Source organism: Halichoerus grypus, chromosome 12 (assembly GCF_964656455.1).
Source record: "Halichoerus grypus chromosome 12, mHalGry1.hap1.1, whole genome shotgun sequence".
Lineage (NCBI taxonomy): Eukaryota > Metazoa > Chordata > Mammalia > Carnivora > Phocidae > Halichoerus > Halichoerus grypus.
In genome coordinates this window covers 44,967,303-44,989,420 of record NC_135723.1, presented here as the reverse complement: position 1 = coordinate 44,989,420, position 22,118 = coordinate 44,967,303, and the positions used below count along the sequence as shown (strand labels likewise).

At 36.1% G+C, this 22,118-nt stretch overlaps 1 protein-coding gene across 1 annotated transcript in view; it reads left to right on the top strand.

The window, feature by feature from the left end:
- Positions 1–22,118, top strand: part of THSD7A (thrombospondin type 1 domain containing 7A) — a 436,418-nt gene that overhangs the window by 240,268 nt on the left and 174,032 nt on the right. Inside the window, exon 5 of the mRNA XM_078059314.1 lies at positions 21,033–21,188. Coding sequence (XP_077915440.1) covers positions 21,033–21,188 — 156 coding nt within the window. The remainder of the gene's footprint in view (positions 1–21,032; positions 21,189–22,118) is intronic.

Here is a 22,118-nt window from a genome sequence, read left to right as displayed (position 1 = left end):
CTGAGTGCCTTTTATGTATAAACACTGTTTAAATGCTAAAAATTGAGAAATGAATAACACAGACAAGATTCCTTCTGTCACAGAGTTTATATTTTATGGAAAGAGACTATAAGCAAAGAAATAAAATAAATAAACAAGAAATTATCAGGTAGCAATAAGTACTATGCAGAGGATTAAAATAGGGTGACGTGAGAAACAATGACTGGGAAGTGATGTTATTTGGATCTCCAGGGTATTTACCTTCCCAAATTTATATATCTAACCCAAAATTCTCCTCTGAGGAGCAATCTCATATATTCATCTTTCTATTTGACATATTGGATCATAACACTCAGGTATGCTTATCTCCCCTGCACCCACGCTTGTAATGGCAAAATAAATAAACGTTTTTAAAACAACATCAGAGTGCATATATCTGAATAGTTCAAGCTGCATGATCTTTTGAATAGATCTGTTAATATAAATCCCTTAAAGCTACTTAGGGGAAAAAATATCACTCACAAAATAGGCAATATATAACAAGTGTTCACCAAATAAATGAATAAATGGACTTGGTAATGACTCCCAAGAGTTGATACATATGATTACCAACTACTGTTACTCTAATAAAATTTCTTCTTCTAATAGCCAGAGAGATGAAAATTCTAAGATGTGTATTTAGAAATACATCACAAAACCTGTAAATAATAAGCCTAAGTAAATACTTTAAATCTTTAGAAAACCAAACATATTGTTAGGCTTTTGCTTCCAGCCATAATCAAATAACTGGAACTCTCTCAATAAGAATAACTATAAAATTGAACAAAATATGCAAAGCAACTATTTTTAGACATGAAACAGCAAGCAGTAGTAGACTGTGATCACAGTTGTGAGGTAATCAATCACCCTGGTCTTCTACTGGAGACTCTTTCCTGACACAGAGAAGGAGAAATGAAAGCAAGCGTGGTATCAAGTCTTGTTGAACCAAGAAGTCCAGCATCTAATTTCTGGACTGCTGAAATGACTGGAAATTTCAGGGCAGGTAGAGAGAAGGGGATTCTACATCGGAGGGAGTTGGGCAGAGTCTGGGAGTCTGGGGATACATCATAGGTCCTTGGCCCAGGGCTGGGCTGCACAGGTGCAGAATTAGACTCTGTAAAGTCTAGCAGAAGACCTGTGCTGCAAGAGAGGGGCCGAAAAGTGACAGTACGGGTAGTGCCATTCTGGGAGATGCCCAGCCCCACAAGGGTGAAGAATTTTCGCTAAGCACCTCAGGCCCTAAAAGACCATGGCTTCAGAGTAAGGACCACACTGTTACAAACAAGTTCAAATCTGAACCAAACAAGCTTTAATCCAAATGAAACCAAACCTGTAAGGATAAAGAGGATTTTTTAGCAATGTAACTGTGTGACAGAACAAAACTTATAAAGGAAGGTGTAAAATAGAAAAAAAATAAAAAGGAAGATGACATAATCCAGACTCTACAACATGCCATTCATGAAGTCCGGTGATTAAAAAGTTACCTCATGTACAAAAAAGTAGAATAAAGAGACCCATTATCAAGAAAAAAAGCAGTCAGTAGAAAAATACCTTAAGATGACCCAGATGTTAGAATTAGCAAGCAAGGACTTTAAGAAACTGTTATACATACATTGAAGGATTTAAAGGATAAGACTGTCTTGGGACGTGAATAGATGGAATTTTGAGGAGATAGACATAAAAATATAGAACAATGATATAAAAAACTATAATAAATTTATTGCCTTAGCTTAACAATTGGAGGTTGCAAAAGCAAGGCTAAATGAACTTGAAGACAGATCACTAGAAGTTATCAGATCTGAAGAACAAAGAGGAAGGAGACTAAGGGTAGAAAAGGTGAACGGGCTCAGTGACTGGTGAAATAATATTAAGGTATTAATGATATTAGAAGAGAAAGTCTAATCTAACAGAAAACCTATTTGAAGAAATAATGACCCAAAATTTCTCAAATTTATTGAAAGAGAAACCAACAAGTTACAGATTTAAGAAGCTCAACCCCAAGCGGGATAAATACAAAGATGATAACAGCAAAAATACATTATGCTCATATTGTTGTAAATTAAGAGGGAGTATTTTTAAAGCAGCAAAACAAAAAAACACATGATGCATGCATGTGAATAAAGATAACAAATGGGTGTTGAAATCTCATTGGAGACAATGATTAGGCCATAAAACAAACAATGTCTTTGCTGGAAAACAACTGTCAGATTTCTATAGCTGGTGAATATATTTGTCAACCCTAGGCATGACAAATTAACATCTTCAGAAAAATAAAAGCCAAGAGAATTGATTACCAAGTAGTTTAGAGTATAGATTGTGAAGATAGAATGCCTGAGCCATGTGATACTGAACAGATTATTTAACCTCTTTGTGAACTTGTTCCCTTCTCTATAAAATGGGAATAATAAAACTTGTCAAAATTTTAAATGAAAGAATCCATGTACTGCACTTAGAACCATGCCAGGCGTATATTAAGGTCTCAGTCAATATTATCTAAAATATAAAATAAGGCCTATGATTTAGAATAAATTTTTTTTCAACAAGAAGTGTACAATTCAATAATAGTTCTGTGAGGGAAAAATATTCTCACAATTATAACTTAGACCTTGAGAACTGAGTGAGTGCCTTCAGGCCCAGTTCTCTACCTTCCTCCAGAATTACATCCCAATTTCCATTTGGGTGATAAGTTAAGGATCTGTGGAGCCTCCCCCATTTCCTCAGGTCCAAAGAGTTTTATCCAGTAAAATGAAAACCCATAGCCTTGAGGAAAGACCAGCTTCTTCCCTGTCTTATATTTGTGTTCTCAGATCTATTTGATGTCAGCTGATCTTATATCAGTCTTCACAAATCAATGTGGTTTCCCAACTGAAATGCAGCTGAGCCCATAGGGAAACTCTCCTCTGACCTGAGAAAGGAGCTGAGAAAAGCCTCAGCCAAGAGGGTCCTTTGATGAATCCATCAAGAACAGAGACAGAAATTATCTGGGCATGAGAACAGAAGAACCAAGCTAAATACATGTGAGACCAGGTATCTAGTTTTGGATCCGTTCGTAAATATCCTCTCAAAAGTTCTTTTCAGGTTGTATGCCACCTGGTTTCTCTTCAAGGTGAATCCAGAAGCTTAAAACCCTCCCCCACCCCTTTGCCTACAGTCTCTCCTTGCTTAGGTTGTAATGCTGACATGTTTTTCCTCCACATTCAGTGATTCTCCATGTCAGACTCAATGAATTTTAAAACAAGTAGCTCTCCAAGTAAACTTTGAGTGATGCGTAATGTGAAAAAAAGTCCATTACATTTTCTGAAAACACTCAGAGATGGTCTGGGAATAAACAGAAAGTCAGCAAAGTGAAAGAAGACCTTACCCCCACATACATTACTGTAGGTTCTCTCATTTTTGCTGTCTAGAGGAAAAAAGTCTGAAATATATGAGAACAAGAAACTTAAAAATAATAGTAGGAGAGATTAGGAGTAGAGTTTTTAAGTTGCAAAAAAAGATTTAGAGAAAAAGTAATGAGGTAATAAATACGATACTTAAAATTCCATTAAAATAAAAAATTAAAATGAAAAAGGATAAAATGAATTAAGATTTGAGGTGACTGTAGTAGGCTAGAAGTCGGCAAAAACATAAATGTAAAAGACATAAAGCTGAAATTAAAGAGTTGAAACCTGTGAGATAAAATGTAAGAAGGGCTCATTAATAACTAGTAAAAATTCAGCTCAAAATGAATTAAAGACTTTAATGTTAAGACCAGAAACCATAAAACTCCTAGAAACCCAAAACAGGGGGGCTAACTCCTTGAAATGGCTCTTGGTGATGATTTTTTGGATTTGACACTAAAAGCAGAGGCAACAAAAGCAAAAAATAAACGAGCAGGACTACATCAAACTAGGATGCTTCTGTGTGGCAGAAGGAACCTTCAGCAAAATGAAAAGGCAACCTACAGAATGGGAGAGGATATTTGCAAACTACGTATTTGATAAGGGGTTAATATCTAAAATATACAAGTTAACCTGCTTTAAGGATCTCTCCCAGTCAGTCCCACCCCCCCCTCTTGTTCTCCCACGGTTTAACCCTTTTCCCTAAGACGCAGTTTTATCAGCCCACAAATGTGAATTGGGGAGGTCACCAATATCAAACCCTCAGACAGATTTCCTAGTGAAGTTTGAGATTACAATGACAGATGTTTTTGAACCTCCAGTATCATTCTTCTAAGCAGTTTTATTTAAGAAGAATATAATGTATGCTTGGGGACAGTATCCAAACTCAGTTTATATGCTGCTATAAATACAAATGTGGATATAGGCTTTGAAAAATGTCCAGGAAGAAATATGTCACCAATAGGAAAAATAAAATACCACTGAAGGAATAATTCTTGATATTCTTATGGCCAAAAACAATAGCAAGCAATTCTTTACCAAAGTGTGTGCAGCTCTATTCTGGAATGTGTATAACATTTTCTAAAAAGTAAGCATTTATTGCCATGGTGCTATGGCATTTTGTGATTAACTTCAGCTCCAATCCTGCATAGCTATGTTTCTAGAAGGGTGGTACAAGCGTTACTTCCATCAGAATCACTGAAGTCCTTGTTGAAAATGCATTATTACTAGGTTATTTCTATGTTCCAATCCAAATGTAGTGAATTGGAATATCTGGGGATGATACCTAAGAGTCTGCTTCCTTAAAACAACCCTTGTCAAAAACAAAACAAAACCCTGTCCTCATCCCCCATCCCTACCAGTAATTGTTGCATGCCCTGAAAATCAGAAAGTTACTGTCGTAAGGTTAAGCATGGATCATAAAAATCATGATTTCTGTTCCACCGACTCAGAAACCAGTAACTTTGTCACATTCCAGAAATCTTTAAGGCTACATTGATTACATTTTCCAACAGATGATGTTGTGACTCATTCATGTTTGACCTTTTATGTTTGTTTTTAAGAAATACATGCTAGACTTTAAAAAATCCCAGAAATGTTACTGCTATTTTTTTTCAAGGAGTCTTAACACGGATTTCATGTGTCTTACCGTAAGTGAGGTGAACATTAGCAGCCCTCATGTTATTGCCTAAAGGGAGATACTAGAAGTGGCAGAAACTCTGTTGTTTAAATGTCAAACCAGACATTTAGACCACACCTGCAGATTCAGCTGGCAGCTGCAGGAATGGGTAGATTAATTGGAGGTGGAATAGAGTGGGGCAAGAATTGGAGGTGCAGGGGAAAGGAATGGAGGGGATTTCTGTCCATTAAATTGTATAGAGCACAGGTCCCTGATCTTCTGAGCAAGCAGTGTGAGAGAATAGAGTGCTCACAGTTTAAGTGGTCAAGAACAAGGAGAAACAATGCAGTGACCACCCAGGGCTGGGCATTGGTTGCTTTGCCCAAAATCTTTTGGGTCATTTCTGGTTCTCTCTTTCACTCTCAAGACTGACTTGTCAGGAGATTCTTCTGGCTCTCCCTTCAATATTTACCTGACCACTTCATCTCCATTTTCACCTCCTGGTCTGGACCATGATCTCTTGCCTGAATTATTGCAATAGCTTCCTAATAGATATCCCTGTGTCCCATGTCACTCCCACAATTGATTCTGCACACAGAAGCAGAGCAGTCTTTTAAATCTTAAATCAGGCTGAGTCATTCTTCTGCTCAAAGCCCTGCATCAAGGCTGCAGTTCACTCCCGGTAAAAGTCAATCTCCTTGCCCTATCTCTTGTCGGCCGGACCCCATCTCCAACTCCACTACCTCTTGCTCCTTTCACTCTAGTCACACCCGCTTCCTTTGGTGTCCTGGAATGCTTTTCCACAGACATTTGCTTGGCTAACTCTGTCCCCTCCTTTCAGTCTTGTCTCAAATATTTCTCTCTCGAAGAGGCTAGATGGGACCCTCCCATTTAAAATTGCATCCCACCTCCCACACATATACTCCCAGAACCGTGCTCTCCTTTTTTACTTTTTTCATAGCACTCTATTTTTTAATTTTTTAAAAAAAGTTTTTATTTATTAGAGGGAGAGAGAGAGAGAGCACAAACGGTGGGGAGAGGCAGAGGGCGAGGGAGAGGGAGAAGCAGACTCCCCGCTGAGCAGGGAGCCTGATGCGGGGCTCGATCCCAGGACCCTAGGATCATGACCTGAGCTGAAGGCAGATGCTTAACTGACTGAGCCACCCAGGCGCCCCTCTTTTTTCATAGCACTTTTTGCCTTATACCATACTGTGTCAGTTATTAGTTATTAAGCTTCTGGTTCATCTTCTGTTTCCCCACTCCCTTTATGAGAACGCCAACTATAGGAAAGCAAATACCTTTGTCTGTGTTGTTGTCTACTAAATCCTAAGCACCCCAGGTGTACAGGACGTGCCTGCCATATAGTTAGATGCTCAATTAACATTTGTTGGGTGAATTAAGTAAGGTAGACCTGATCCTGACAAAGTATAGGGAGAAATTGAAAAATAATTATAAAGGATTAAATAGAGAACATTAACTAGAATTAGAATAAGATCTGAGATAGGCAAATATAACTAAATGGGCCAGAAAATCTGAGTGGGCCTGGATCCAAGTAACTCATTACAACAATAGCTCATTTGTAGGGATAAGTAGTTTTGATGCTGCGGTTCAAAGCTATCCACAAATCATGCTTTTAGCTATTGCCTCTGTGTTCTAGGTTGTATTTTATTTTTTAACTCCAAGACATTAGAAGAAAAAGCCATTAAACGTCTCCAAATCTTTCAGCAAGTTCTTCTGTCCACACAATGATCAGGAAATAGGATTCTGTACCTAGAATTCTATAAATGGAGGTTTTGAGAAAATAATGGAAAATTTCAGGAAAAACGATCTCATAATGGAGATATTTACCTCTGTTTGTTCTAAATAAGGTGTGATCAGCTAGTAACAGTAGCAGTAATCTGCTATGGAGAAACTTGAATGAATACAAGTTTAGCATAGATTATTTTTTCTCCCAGAACATTAAAATATGTCTGTGAATTATGGTCACACACTGGACTACACTTAAGTCATTAGTCACAGATTATTTCTCTCTTCAGTATCCCATCCAGCTTGGTGTTATGCACTGAATTGTGTTCCACCCCTCCCAAATCATATGTGGAAAAGCCCTACTCTTCGATGTGACATTTTTTGGAGATAGGGCCTTTAAAGAGGTAATTAAGGTTAAATGAAGTCAAAAGAGTGGGACCTGACTCCAACAGGAGTGGTGTCCTACAAATAGAGGAAGACACACCAGGGATTGTACACAAAGAAAGGGCCAGGTGAGGACACAGCAACAAGGCAGTTGTCTGCAATTCTTACTAGACCTCTACTTTGCCAATACCTTGATCTTCGACTTCAAGCCTCCAGTATCGTGAGAATATAAATTTCTGCAATTTAAGCCACTTAGGCTTTGGTATTTTGTTATGACAACCCTAGCTGACTAATACACTTGGTCCTCAGACTAACATTTATAGCAAGTATGTGGAGCTGGTTGTAGACTTGTTTGATTAGATATTTCGATTCTTTTTCACTACTCACTTTGAAACCAAAGTTGCAATTGTTTGAAATTCTAACTGCTAAGATTCTCTGTCATTCTATTATGGTAACATACAAGCGCCAAACTGCTTCTTTTCCTTTACACTATCCATTAATATTGTTTTCCAAGTTGAAGACATTGTATATGGGAATTTGAGTCAATAATGATGTGTTGTTGGAAGATTTCAGGGTCAGTTTGACATAGACAGTGCTGCAGCGTGTCCTGTTTTTCTTTTTTTTTAAGGGAAGGGGAACCCAACCCCATATTTGCAGCATTGCAACAGATGGTACATCCCTGTAGTAGGAGAGTGATGTCCTCATCAAGCTGTTGATACAGTTTGTGAAATTTAAATCTTTACGTGATTGGGACTGCTACGAAGATGGATATTCTGAACAATCCCACATATTTTTAAAAATTCTTGTCTTATGGGAATCAGGGTCACTGAGAGAAATTATCTGACATATGTTTGTTCCTATAAATACTTAAAAAGATAGCATCATTCTGTTTTATTTGAGTCAAGACATGAGGATGGTTTTTTTCCTAGGCAATATGGCATTGTGAGCAGAGGCATATGGACCTCTCTTTATTTATAAGCCCCTAAAATGACCAATGGAATAATCAAATAGAGAAAGAATTGCATCAGTCCTTGAGATAAGGGGAGAGCCCATCTAGAAGCTGGACACTTAAAGGAGTTTCTATTTGCTACGATGATATTGATATAAGATTGAAGGAACCAAAGCATCAAGGCAAAGGAACAGCCCCTGTGACATTGAGTAGAGTCTTTAAAAGAAGTGGGTAGAGACTCTGACAGTGCTCTGCCTTGTACCCCAACTCAGCAGAGTAAATGCTGGAGGCAAGAGCAGTAGGAATAGGCCCACCGCTCAGTGCCCTCCTGACTCTGCTAACAGGCAGCATTCGGACAGCAAACCAGCTGCAGTGCGTGTTGAGTCCTTTACAGAGAAGGTGGATTTCTCAGAAGTCTGTCCGTATCTCACCGTACCGCTCACGTTCATGTGCTAGCTCCTTCCCCACCATCAGTCTCCTCAACACCCATAATTGAGAAATTGAAACTAGAATATACAACTGAGAAATAAGAAAGAGGAATACTCTCTTCTTATTTTAATCGGGACCTAAATATTCTTGACTGGAACATTTGGGAAGAACCTCATCTAAATTTATGAAATGAATTCACTGTAACTTCTACTTGACTATAAACCAAAATGGAGCAAGCCTACACCTTCTTTACCTCTCAAAGAATAAACAAACAGAAAAGTCAAGAGGCCTGTGTAAAAGTATCACAAGTCCAAATACAGGGACCACTCTAATAGGTCAGCTCTGAAATAATCTAATGTAAGAAAAAAAAAATTTTTAATGTTTTGTGACCTCAGTCAAATGTTTTGATTTGTGATCTCAACACAATTTAAGAGGTTATTCAAGCAACAAGCACAAGCAAAGAAGAAGCAAAATGTGATCAAATAGAATGGCCTGGGACTGAAAATCAAGGCTATCGATTTAAGATTTGCACAAAAGAAGTAATGAGTCTGTTGGATGCTGACATTAATTATGATGTAGAAAATGAGCTCAAGGGCGCCTGCGTGGCTCAGTTGGTTAAGCGTTTGCCTTAGGTTCTGGTCATGATCCCAGGGTCCTAGGATGGAGCCCCGCATCAGGCTCCCAGCTCGGTGGGGAGTTTGCTTCTCCCTCTGCCCCCCTCCACTCATGTTCATGCTCTCTCTCTCTCTCTCTCTCAAAAATAAGTAAATAAAATCTTAAAAAAAAGAAAAGATGTGCTCAAGAGCTATCATGTGTGCTTCCTAAAATTGTACGGACGGTCCTTGGGATGGTTAACCTTAGAATTTTTTGACCTTATGGTGGTGTGAAAGTGATATACATCCAGTCGAAATTGTACTGTGAATTTAGAACTTTGCTTTTTTTTCAGGGCTAGCAATATGTGCTATGATATTCTCTCATTAAGCTGGACCATAACAGCAAGCTGCAGCTACCAGTCAGCCGCACGATCATGAAGCTCAACAACTAATACACCTACAACCATTCTGTATCCATACAACCATTCTGTTTTTCACTTTCAGTATTCAATAAATTCCATGAGATATTCAGCACTTTATTATAAAATAAACGGTAGGCTGATGAATGTTTAAGGTAGGCTAGGCTAGGTAAGCTATGATGTTTGTTAGGTCACATGTATTAAATGCATTCTTGACTTAATGAAAATTTCAGCTTATATTGGATTTATTGGGAACATAACACCATACTTCAAGGAAGATCTGTGTAATGTCTTGGGTTAATATAAGAAAAGATTAATCAAAAACAACAGCTTCAGTCTGAGTTAATCATAGCCAGAAAGGACTGGCAGGGAGCTTTGAAGCACATTAAATATTGAGAGGTAATTCTCAACCATTGTTTTAAATATAGTTACAAAATTGATTAAAGAATATTATCTTAAAAACAATGCCCTATATTACTAAAAAGAACTTGATGGATTTTATGTCCCCGTAAATATATCAGCCTGAAAAAGATAAAAGAAATTTCTGTGACTAATATACCAGAACATCTTCAAAAAACTTTAAGCAACCAATGTTACATGTAGAACTTGATTAATTTTCAGAATAAAGGCTTTCTTTATTTGCTTGACATCAATTCTTGAGAGTAAGTTTATAGTGCCTCTAGGTGACATGTAAGCGGGTGTTGAGTAAACCATCAGTAGAACCTTCTTGGAATTAAAACTGCTTTGGTTAAATATACCTTAAATTACTACCATACATTTGTAATAATTAAGAAAAACAAACAAAAAAATCCCTGTTGACACTGTTATTGGCCCTACAGCACCCTTTGGCATATGGTTCCTAACACAATGGTAGGGCTTTACACAAAGACATTTAATATTTAACTGACTGGACAACAGAATAACAAAGAAAAGGAAAGCAATTTGTAACTGATTTTATTTTTAAGTCTTTGGAATCTTTTTTGTCAGTTCCTATACAGAAATTAAGATTGAAATCCAAGAGAATTTCTTTGTAATAGTGAATTAGCACTCAAATAAGCTTGGTTAAAGAAACAAAGCTCTTTCAAGGAAAAGGTGGGTTTTCAGGGAACACAATTGTCAATAAATGCAACATCGGGAGCTTTTGAATGCCTAATATGCTCAGCTGTTTTGCTAAATGGATGAATGAATTATTCAACTATTGCATTTTTTTCAACCTTTGAACCCTAATATATCTTTTGAATGACTACAGAAAAGGCATATTATTTTACAAATAGGTCTGAAAAATAGACTGAGCATGAGGATCTCTGATTTAAAGTATTTTGAGAATCCAGATGTATACTTCCATGGTGAAAAAGGGTTAAAAATACACGTGTGGCATATTTTTTAACATTAGAACAAAAATTATTCAGTTTTAAAAAATTCGGTGTTAAAAATGGATGAGAATCTAAACTGTTTCTTTTAAAAATACTGAGGATTCATTTTCCATATGAATATTCCCACTTCCTCCTGTCACCCCTCACAACAATAACCAGACAGGCTGTTTTAAGAACTTAATATGTGTTCTAGTCAAGCCACCCTTCATATCATAGACTTCTGGGAGTTGAGCTAAGAAATGGGGGAAGAACATGGCTTCTCCTAGTCATCATACCATAGTACAGCAGAGGGGCTAAGAGTATGGTCTCTGAAACCTAAAGCCAGCTGCCATTAATTAGCTGTGTGATCTTAGGCAAGTTACTTAATCTTTCTGTTCCTCGATTTTCTCACCTCCAAATTTGGGATTACAATTGTGCCTATGTCATGAGATTGCTGTAAAAATTAAAAAATTAATTTGGTAAATTCAATAGAAGTATCTGTTCTTGTTATTATCAGCATAAGTGCAGGACATTTCATTTTAATAGTAATTTAATTGGACAGGATGTTCTTGATAGAAACTTAGTTTTCACTCCCACGTGACACACAAAAGTCAGAATAATTTTCACTGATAGAACACCGGGGTTGAAGTTGTATTGCCTTGACAGCGTCATTATATTATTACATTAAAATGACACACAGCATATTAGTAATCTCCATTAACTATATTTTTAACTCATTATGATCTTTTTCAAATGTATTTGCATGTGTGTGTGTCTGTATAGGTGTATTACATATTATTGAAACTCCCTCATGTATCCTTCCAAGATCACAGGGAGTAGTAGTTAAAAATACACACTGAAGGAGACAAACCACCTGGATATAAATCCAAAATCTATAGTTTTCTTACTTGGTTACTTTGGGAAAGTTACTTAATCTCTCCTCTCCATACTTAAGTTTCCCCATTTGGGAGATAATTATTCCCTATCCCCAAATGGGGATAATTGAAATACCTACCAACATGGGGTTTTGTGAGAATTAAATAAATTAATACTTGTTAAGTACTTGGAATACTGTAACATTACTTAGCATATAGTAAATACCAATGAGCATTTGTTAGTCAATAAATACATCCCACTCTATCCACAAGTAGAACTCCTATTCTAATTTTATATTTAATATTCTCTGCTTTTCTTTATATATTGACATGTCTATGTTCTTTAACCAAAGACCACCAGGAACACGCCTGATTTTGAACAAGCTGGATTTATTACTCATTGAGCAAGGGAAAACCCATACCATGGGCAGCCATGGGCATCTCAGTAAGGGTGTCAGAAAGCACTTAAAAGATTTAGGTTTCAATTAAGTGATTTTTTTTTAGGATTATTTAAATAAGTGGACTTTGTTCTGGATTGAATGCTATAAGGAAGCAAGGATAATTCTATGATGGGGTATCTTGATAAACCTTATTTAGAAGGAGGAACGTCTGGAGGGAGGCTAAAGCCTATACTTGATAAAAAAAAAAAAAAAGCAGAACTCTTTTTTTTTTTTTTTTTTTTTTAAAGATTTTATTTATTTATTTGAGAGAGAGAATGAGAGAGAGAGAGCATGAGAGGGGGAGGGCCAGAGGGAGAAGTAGACTCCCCGCTGAGCAGGGAACCCGATGTGGGACTCGATCCCGGGACTCCAGGATCATGACCTGAGCCGAAGGCAGTCGCTTAACCAACTGAGCCACCCAGGCGCCCCAAAAGCAGAACTCTTATTAGCTGGGAGAGGGAAATGTATGATATTTTTTATGGTTCTTGCAGTGTCGTTGTTTTTACCTAGACAAATTAAGTAGTCTTATTTTTTGTCTTACTCCATCATAGTCTAGAATGACCTTATCTTATGTGAGGCTCTAGGAAATTGTTTATGTCCAACAGGAGAGCACCATAACATAGCTTTGAGTGCCAGGCCAGCTCCTAAAAAAAAAATAAAGGCCTAGCTGAAAGCATCGAACTGATTCCCAGACAATAGTGGACACTCTTCTCTTTCCCAGACTTATGTATTTATCCCAAACCATGATGATATTGCTTGTTGTTTATAACTTTATATGGATGGTATCATTTAGTATATATTCTTCTTGAACTTGATTTCTTCATTCTTTTGATATATCTATAAGCTTAATCATATTGATGATTGTGCTCTAGTTCATTTATTTCCACCTCTGTATAGTATTGTGTAGTATGGACAAGCATAATTTAATATTCCTTCCCTTTTTGTTGGATACCTGAGTTGTTTCTGGATATTTGCAATTATAAACAATGTTTCAATGATAATTCCTATCAATATCTACTGAGGTAAATGTCTGATAGTTTTTCCAGGGTATATACCTAATAGTATTCACATCTTCAACCATAGTTAAAAATTCCAAATTATTTTCCAAAATGGCTAAAACAACTTAGAGTTCTTCCATCAGTGTTTAACTGTCCTAGCTGCTTTACATCTCCTCGAGCACTTGATATTATCAAACTTTTAAAATTTTTGACAAACTAGTGGATATAAAATGTTATTTCAGATTTTATTTTTCTATTCAGTCTGGTAGTCTTTGGCTTTTACTGGTTAAAAGTTTAGTTTTTTGCAGTCATTTCTTCCATCTTACTTTATTCTCCTTGTTCCACTTTTTCTGGGTTTTGTTTTGTTTTTCCTTTCTTGGCTCCCTGTGAATTTATTGCAATACTTTTGTTTTTATTACATTGCTTCCCTAGGTTTGGAAATTATAAATCTTTCTCCTATTTATATAAAGATATTACCTTAACATATCAAGGTAAAGACTCAAATTTATACAGTCTAAAATTAATACAGTCTATAATTAATATATTTACTTTCGCAAGGGTTTTAGACTAGGTCACCTCTGATTTCCCTTCATCAGCCTTCATATTATATAATCTTGTATTTTAGTTCTATCTTGTGATTCATAATTCTGTATTAGCTTTCTGTTGCTACCATAACAAATGACCACAATCTTAACACCTTATCTTACAGTTCTGTAGATCACAAGTCTGACATGGGTCTCTCCAGCCCAAAAATAAGGGCTTAGGGGAGCTGCATTTCTTGCCACTCTAAGGGAGGATCTGTTTCCTTGTTCATTTCAGGTTGTTGGCAGAATTCAGTTCCTTGCAGTTGGAGTACCAAGATTTCCATTTCCTTGCCGGTTGGCTATCTGGGAACTCTTCTTAGCTTCTAGAGACCACCCATATTCCTTGACTCTCCCCCGACGTCCTTCAAAGTCATCAGTGGCAAATCAGGCACTTCTCTTGCTTTGAATCTCTTCTCTTACTTCCATCTCATCTTTCTGACCCATCTGAGAAAGGGTCTCTGCTTTTAAGGACTCATGTGGTTATATTGGGCCTGCCTGGATAATTCAGAATGATTTGCGCATCTCAGGGTTTGAAACCTGAATCACATCTACGATATCCTTTTTTCCATTAAGATAATATATTCACATGGCACCTGGGTGGCTCAGTAGGTTAAACGTCTGCCTTCAGCTCAGGTCATGATCCCAGAGTTCTGGGATCAAGCCCCACGTTGGGCTCCCTGCTCAGTGGGGAGCCTGCTTCTCCCTCTCCTCCCCATTCCTGTTCTCTCTTGCTATCTCTTGCAGTCTCTCTCTCTCAAATAAATAAATAAAATCTTTAAAAAAAAAAGATATTCACAATTTCCAAAGATTAAGGCATGGAATCTTTGGGGGACCATTATCCTACCTACTACACTCCCCTATTTAATCATTATAATTATGCTTTTACATTCAACATTTACTCACATGTAATATTTTCTTTGGCTGCCATTCCATCTGGCATCTTAGACCCTGCTTCTGTGTTCACATTCCCTTTTAAGAGAAATAAGTCCTTTGGAAATTTCCTTAATGATGATGGTCTTCTATAGATAAATTTTCATTTCTGTCTGAAAATGCCTGCCTTTGTCCCTGATAATTAAAGAACTCTAGATAGGCAATTCTAGGTCTCCCACCAGGCCATTAAAACTGGAAGTTATGTGACCTGGGATCAATAATGCCCCCACAGGAGAGGGCAGCTCTGGGATTCTAATGCCATATTAAGTTCATGCTGTGGATTTGGAGAATCTTTTGATTTTCCGTCTTGTAATTCCAGTTGTAAAATTGAAAGGTTTTATTTTTAAAATAACATATAGACTTCTGCTTCCAGGAAGATAGAGGAAATGTCATTTTTCCTAATGCTCTTGCTAAATTAAAAATGTGTGTATCCTGATAATACATAGCAAACAAACCATAAGACGACTCTGAAAGTTGGAGAGAAGGAAGACAAGCTAGAGATCGTAAGACCCAAGAAACAAGGCCCTAAGTGGCCGTGGTTGTCTTTCTGCCTCCCATATCTCAGACTTGGTGTGAAAGAAGCCAGCAGCCCAGAAATACCGGCAAGTGCAGATTTTTTTAAAAAAGCCCTAACAAATGTCTACTCAGGCAATGTTATAAATTGCTTCTAATGCAATATAAAGATTGAAATCTATTCTGTATCTAGAAAAAAACCTAAACTCCTAAGGAGAAAAAAAGACACAAATTGGTAGAGTGTATTAAAAAATATGACCCAACTGTACATGTTCTACAGGAAACTCACCTCAGCTATAACAGTATACCCAGGTTGAAAATAAAAAATGGAAAACAAGATATCATGAAAATATTATCCAAAGAAAAGCAGGAGTGCTGTATTAATATCAGGTAAATTAGACATAATTGTTTAGCAAAAAATTTATAGAAACTGGGGAAGACATTATATAATAATAAAAAGAGTCAATCCACCAAGAAGACAAATCCTAAATTTGTATGTCCTAAACAATATACTATAAAATATGTGAACAAAAACTGATGGAACTAAAAGGAGAAATACACAAATTCACAATTAAAGTCAGAGATGACAACATTCTACTCCCAACACTTAATAAAACAACTAGACAGAAAATCAACAAGGATTTAGAAGAAATGAACACCATCTCATTCAGCACAATCTAGTAGGCATTTATAGAGCAGTCCATCCAACAAGGGTAGGATCCATCTTCTATTAATAAGATAGACCATATTCTGATTCATAAAACAAATCTCAACAAATTTAAAAGAATTTAAATCATACAGAGTGTGTCCTCTGAGCACAATTGGAATCAGATTAGAATTCTGTCACAGAAAGATAACAGTAAAATCTTCAAACACTTAGAAAATAGAGGATACACTTTTAAATAATCCATGTGTGGAAGAAGGAATTCTCAAGGAAAATCAAAATACTTTGAACTGAATGAAAATGAAAATATACCAAATCTGTGTAACGTAGCTAAAGCAGTGCTGAGGTGGAAATTCTTAACACTAAGTGCTTACATTAGAAAAGAGGTTAAGACAGAAATCAATAAAATCTGCACTCCCAGTTCAAGAACCAAGGAAAAAGCAAAAGAAGATGAAAGACAACAGAAGGAAGGAAATAATAAAAATAAGGACAGAAATCAATGAATTTGAAAACAGAAAAACAATAGAGAAAATCAATGAAACATAGAGCTGATTCTTTGAACAGACCATTAAAATTGAAGCTTCTAGCAAGGCTGATAAAGTAAAAAGAGAAAAGACACAAATCACTAACATCAGGGAATGTCAATTTAACAGGGAATATCACTGTAGACCTTACAGCCAGCAAAAGAATAACAAGGGAACACCACAACTTTATACACATAAATTTGACAATGTAGACTAAGTGGAAGGAATCAAAAAATCAAAGTGGAAAAACACAACCTACTGTAATTTACTCAATATGAAATAGATTAGTTTTATCCAGAAAATAGAAGAGGGGACAAAGACAGTACAACAAAAAGTACAACAAAAATTCACCATATTTATAGGCTAAAAAAAATCACACGATAATATTAGTCAATGAAAAAGAGTTTGACAAAATTCAACACCCATTGATGATAAAAACCCTCAGAAAAATAGGAATAAAGAGAAACATCCTCAATTTGATAAAAGGCATCTACAAAAATGTATAGCTAACATTGTACTTAGTAGTGCAAGACTGAACTATTCTTTCCCTAAGATTAGTAACAAAGTGGCTGCATTGCTCTAATATCTCATGGCTTTCTTCTCTGTATGTCTTCACATGGCCTTCTTATAAGGACACCAGTCACTGGATTTAAAGCTCATTCTAATCCAATGGGACCCCACTAACTGAATACATTTGCAATAATCTTATTTCCAAATAGGTGATATTGTGAAATTCTAGTAGACTGAATTTGAGGCGGGAGGGAGGCAGGGGGAGACACTGTTCAACCTAATACATGTACCCTGGTTGTTTCAATGTCAGTATTCTGGTTGTGACATTATAAGTTTGTAAGATCTGACCATTGGCGGAAACTGGGTAAAGGATACATAGGATCTCTGTGAAGTTACAATGTCATGAGAATCTATAATTATCTCAGAATGAAACATTTAATTTTAAAAATCACATATTGCTATTCTGAGGGGTTACACAGTGGGTGTATCTTCAGAATATCTCCCTGAGCACATTGCTGGAAACAAATATCTGAAGTTTACTTCCTATAATATTTTTTTCCATTGTAATGCTCTAAGCATAAAAATACAGAAATATTTCAGACCTACAAAAATGTACCAGTCTCATTTTTTGTTTGTTTGTTTTATTAAGCATAAAAATACAGAAATATTTCAGACCTACAAAAATGTACCAGTCTCATTTTTTGTTTGTTTGTTTTATTAAGTCCAGAAAAGTTTGGACATTCTTTTATGACCTCATAAAGAATGCAATGTACAAATAATTGTATACCGTTTAAATCATACGCAAACAATAAAATGTGCCCTTTATTTTCAAGAGATCAACAATAAAACTTTAAAAAAAGTTTAACAGAAGTTCTGTGAAACTTGTACTGGATGAATAATTTCTTAAGTGATAAAATTATACCAAAGTAATGACAAAGATTCTCATGACATTGTAACTTCACAGAGATCCTATGTATCCTTTACCCAGTTTCCGCCAATGGTCAGATCTTACAAACTTATAATGTCACAACCAGAATACTGACATTGAAACAACCAGGGTACATGTATTAGGTTGAACAGTGTCTCCCCCTGCCTCCTTCCCGCCTCAAATTCAGTCTACTAGAATTTCACAATATGAAGAAATTCATCTTCACAATATGAAGAAGATCTAAGAAATTCAAATCTCAATATTTGAGAATATGGGATCAGCAGTAAACACTGCATTATGGAATACAGTACTACAGGACTTATATCTCACAGATTGAACTAGAATCCAGTAAATTCTTCTGGAACTGTCCTTTATTTCATTTATTGAATCACAGTGATTCCATATAATTCATGGGCAAAAATAGAATTGACAGAGTTTTTGAGGAGCTCAGCTAGTATCGGTTATTTACATCAATCAATATATACTGTATTTACAAACAACAACAACAACAACAAAACTAAAGTGAAAATCACCAAAGGAATAGATCATACACAACAAATATATTCAATTATATATTTATTTATATAAAGACATCTATAAAATTGAGGTTATTTTTCAATAACTATTATCTCAGTATAGACTTGGTTAGCTTAGCAGTATTTTGCTTCAGGCAATATTTTCTCAAGCCTTTATTCATCACTTTTCTCTTTTAATAGCTCAAGAAGATTCTTATGACTGAATATTCTATTTGATTCATTCAAAATATGCCAAAAGCTAAAATTAAGCTTATTTAAAAAAAAATGACCAGGTATTAGAAACAATGTTTTAACCTGTTTCCTTGATAAAACCTGTTTCCCTCCTAAAGTTTTCAACCTTATATATTCCTCACAATTGCATGGTCAAGGTAGACTTTGTAAGAAGTAGATTTTCCTTTGTAGTAACCATAATTTCCAAAACAATGTAACACCACTAAATTTTAAGTTAATTTTAGTCTATTAAAAGAAAAAAAATGGAGACTTTTCAGGTAATACACACAATTGTTAATTTAAATGATAGTGTGAAAGACTCCACAGGTGAAGAAATTACTTATGTTAATTTGCAGTTATAGGAGTTTTTCTACATACTGTAGCCTTACATTGGCCAAGGTTCTCCAGAGAAACAGACCAATAGGATATATGTATAGATCATGTAAGAGGAGATTTATTATAGGAATTGGCTCACAGAATTATGGGAATGGGGTCACTGGTGTAATTCCTGATTTTCCAGAACCAGGAACTCTAATGTCTAAGAGCAAGGGGAAGATGGATTCCATAGCTCAAAAAGAGATTTTACCCTTCGTCCACTTTTTATTTCTACCTGGGTTCTCAAAGGATAAGATAGTGCCCCACCCACATTGGTGAAGGCTGTCTTCTTAATCTACTGATTCAAATGCTAATCTCTTCCAGAAACATCCTCACAGACAGACCTAGAAACATTTTAGCAGCTATGTGGGCATCCCTTAGCCCAGACAAGTTGACATATAAAATTAACCATCACAAGACTCTTAAGCCTGTAAGGATATTAAAAATTGTTTTCATTTTATGTGAAATATGTATCACTGACATTGTTATTTTTTTATATTTAAAGAAGTGAAGCATTTATTTCTGTATTTTCTGTCATTAGTGTGCCAAATACTTTCACTGTTGAAAGCAACAAAAGTAATCATTTTGGGCTGTGGCTGATGTTACGATGCGCAATAGCAACAATTCGATAAACTTAAGTGAGAATGCTTATGGTGCTCCATACTAAGCAAACTAAGAGTGCCCATTTATTTTCACTGCAGTGGTGGTGGGCAGGGGAGGCGGGAGTGAGAGGGGAGAGGAGAGAGATTAAGTTATGTACTCCTAGGAGAAAAAGAAAAAAAAATCTAGAATATTTTTCAGAACTGAGAAACTATTTTCGAAAGAGGAGTTAATGTAACAGCGTTCAGGTAGCATTTATGATTGTGTGTGCACGCAGAAAGTTGAGGGATGCACAATACCTACAGTTTGCCTTAGAGTTTAAACTATAAACAAATATATTTAGTACGTTTATTTAAAAGTTAGGATAATTTAGCTTAAAATATCTTAATTTCTCTGTGAGCTTCTAAATGTAACCCATGTGATTGGAATTTGATAATTCTTCACATAAAGAGAATGAGAATTATCTAAGACCTCTATTATTTCAGTCCTTTATGCTACAAGGGTGGGCATTCCAAATTATGAGATGGAAATAGCAACTAACTTTTATTTAAGGTAATGTCAAAGACATTTACTTCTTAAAATCTTTACAAGAAAAACAACTATAGCTTTATATTTTATAATATACCACTAAACTTGAATTTCTTCTGCTTTCCATATAGCTTCTAATATCTCTTAGTCATTTTTAGCCAAAACTATGGACACATCTTGACATTAAGTGTCAAATGTGTGTCCCCTACAAAATAGCCGAACTTCCCGCATCAAAAAAGAAGGGAAGCAAGGGCAAACAGTATTTATTCACAGTTCATTGGTCAACATATGAACAGACATGGACAATTCTAAATTAGTCGCCTTAGCAATTCTGAGATTTAGATCACATATGCAGATAATATATTCTGTAAAAGTTCTAGAAAGTATCTGGTGAGTCATGTAGCTGGGGGTAGAGAGAGATACCCCATTGGTGGCATGGGCTCTTCATTATATCCACCACTTACCCTTTTGTGGACCAAAAGGAAAGGGAAGACTGCTCCACCCGAAGCCACCCAGTGCAGACTTTTTCCATATGCTATATAGCTGTAGGCCCTCTACCACTGTGTTCAGTCCTCTGAAGCAGATTCCATTTATTTAGAATCTAAATATAGAATTGTAGAGATAAAACTGACCTTAAGGATTGTTTTACTAATTAGGAAAGTTAGACTCGGCATTATTAAATCACCGGGCTAATAAGTGATAAAGCTGGTGATCAGTCTCTGAGATTTCCTTGAATCTCAGTCCGGTTTCCTTGAACTACACTGTGCTGCTTTTTCCCCACTCCCTCTCCTTTTTTTCTAGGATGTAGCTAAGAAGCAGTGGAATAATGTCTTGGTGGCACTTGTCCTTCTCTGTACACACAGAAAAATCGTATTGTTGACCATAACAATTTGTTTAATTCTTAAGGGATTTCTGTACTTTTCTCCAAACAGCCTCAAAACCAGTGGACTTGAAATCATGCACTGGTCCCGTCCCTAATACTACACAGCTGTGCCATATTCCCTGTCCAACTGAATGTGAGGTTTCACCTTGGTCAGCTTGGGGACCTTGTACTTACGAAAACTGTAATGACCAGCAAGGCAAAAAAGGTATGTATTATTAACATGACATGCTTAAAACTCCCATCAGTTGAGTCAAACATGAATGATTCTAAATAATGTCATTAGTGTGCCAAATACTTTCGTTAGTCTTTGTTACTTGTGCTTATTCATTCATCTGTGATATTTTCCAGAATGGCTAATGAGTATCGACTGCAAAAGATGAATAAACCTACTCTGATGTTGGTACACTAAAACAAGTTAATTATCTAAATCTTTGTCCCCTTATCTGTAAAAGGGATGTAATATCTGCTACTAAAGTTTTCTCTAAAGATTCAATGAGATAATAAGCATAAAGCACTTAATTCAGTGCCTGATCCATAGCTAGTCCTCAAAAAGCAAAAAAACTCCTATTACTTTGAAGTTAAGAAAGGGGAAAAAAAAAGGCTCTATTACTCTTATGATGCACATGATATATCTAAGAGGAGGACAATAGATGCAGTGGTTTCCTATGTAGTGGGCATGATGGGGTAATATTCACATGATCTAGTAATTAGAAACATTTTATTTTCTTTCTAAGACAGTCTTCTAGTGATTCTAATATGTTCACATAGCAGTAAACAGACTTATTAATTTTGCTAGTGATTCTAATATGTTCACAAAGCAATAAGCAGACTTATTAATTTTGGTATACCCTGTCCAGAAGGGCAGCACTTAGGTGCTATTAAAGCACAGAGCACGACTCTGAAGAGTCCTCATTAGAGCCCAGATGCTTTATATCATCACTAGTTCATATTTCCGGGGCATCTAAAATCAACTAAGCCTCAAAGAGATAATTTATCTGGGACCATCCAACCTCTCAGAGGTTTCCTTTCAAATTTAATTATGTGATAGTGCTGAAAAATTCAAAGTAATACCACTTTGTCTGGTCATGAATATTTCCAAATAGCTTGAGATTTCATTGTGTCTTTGAATATTTTA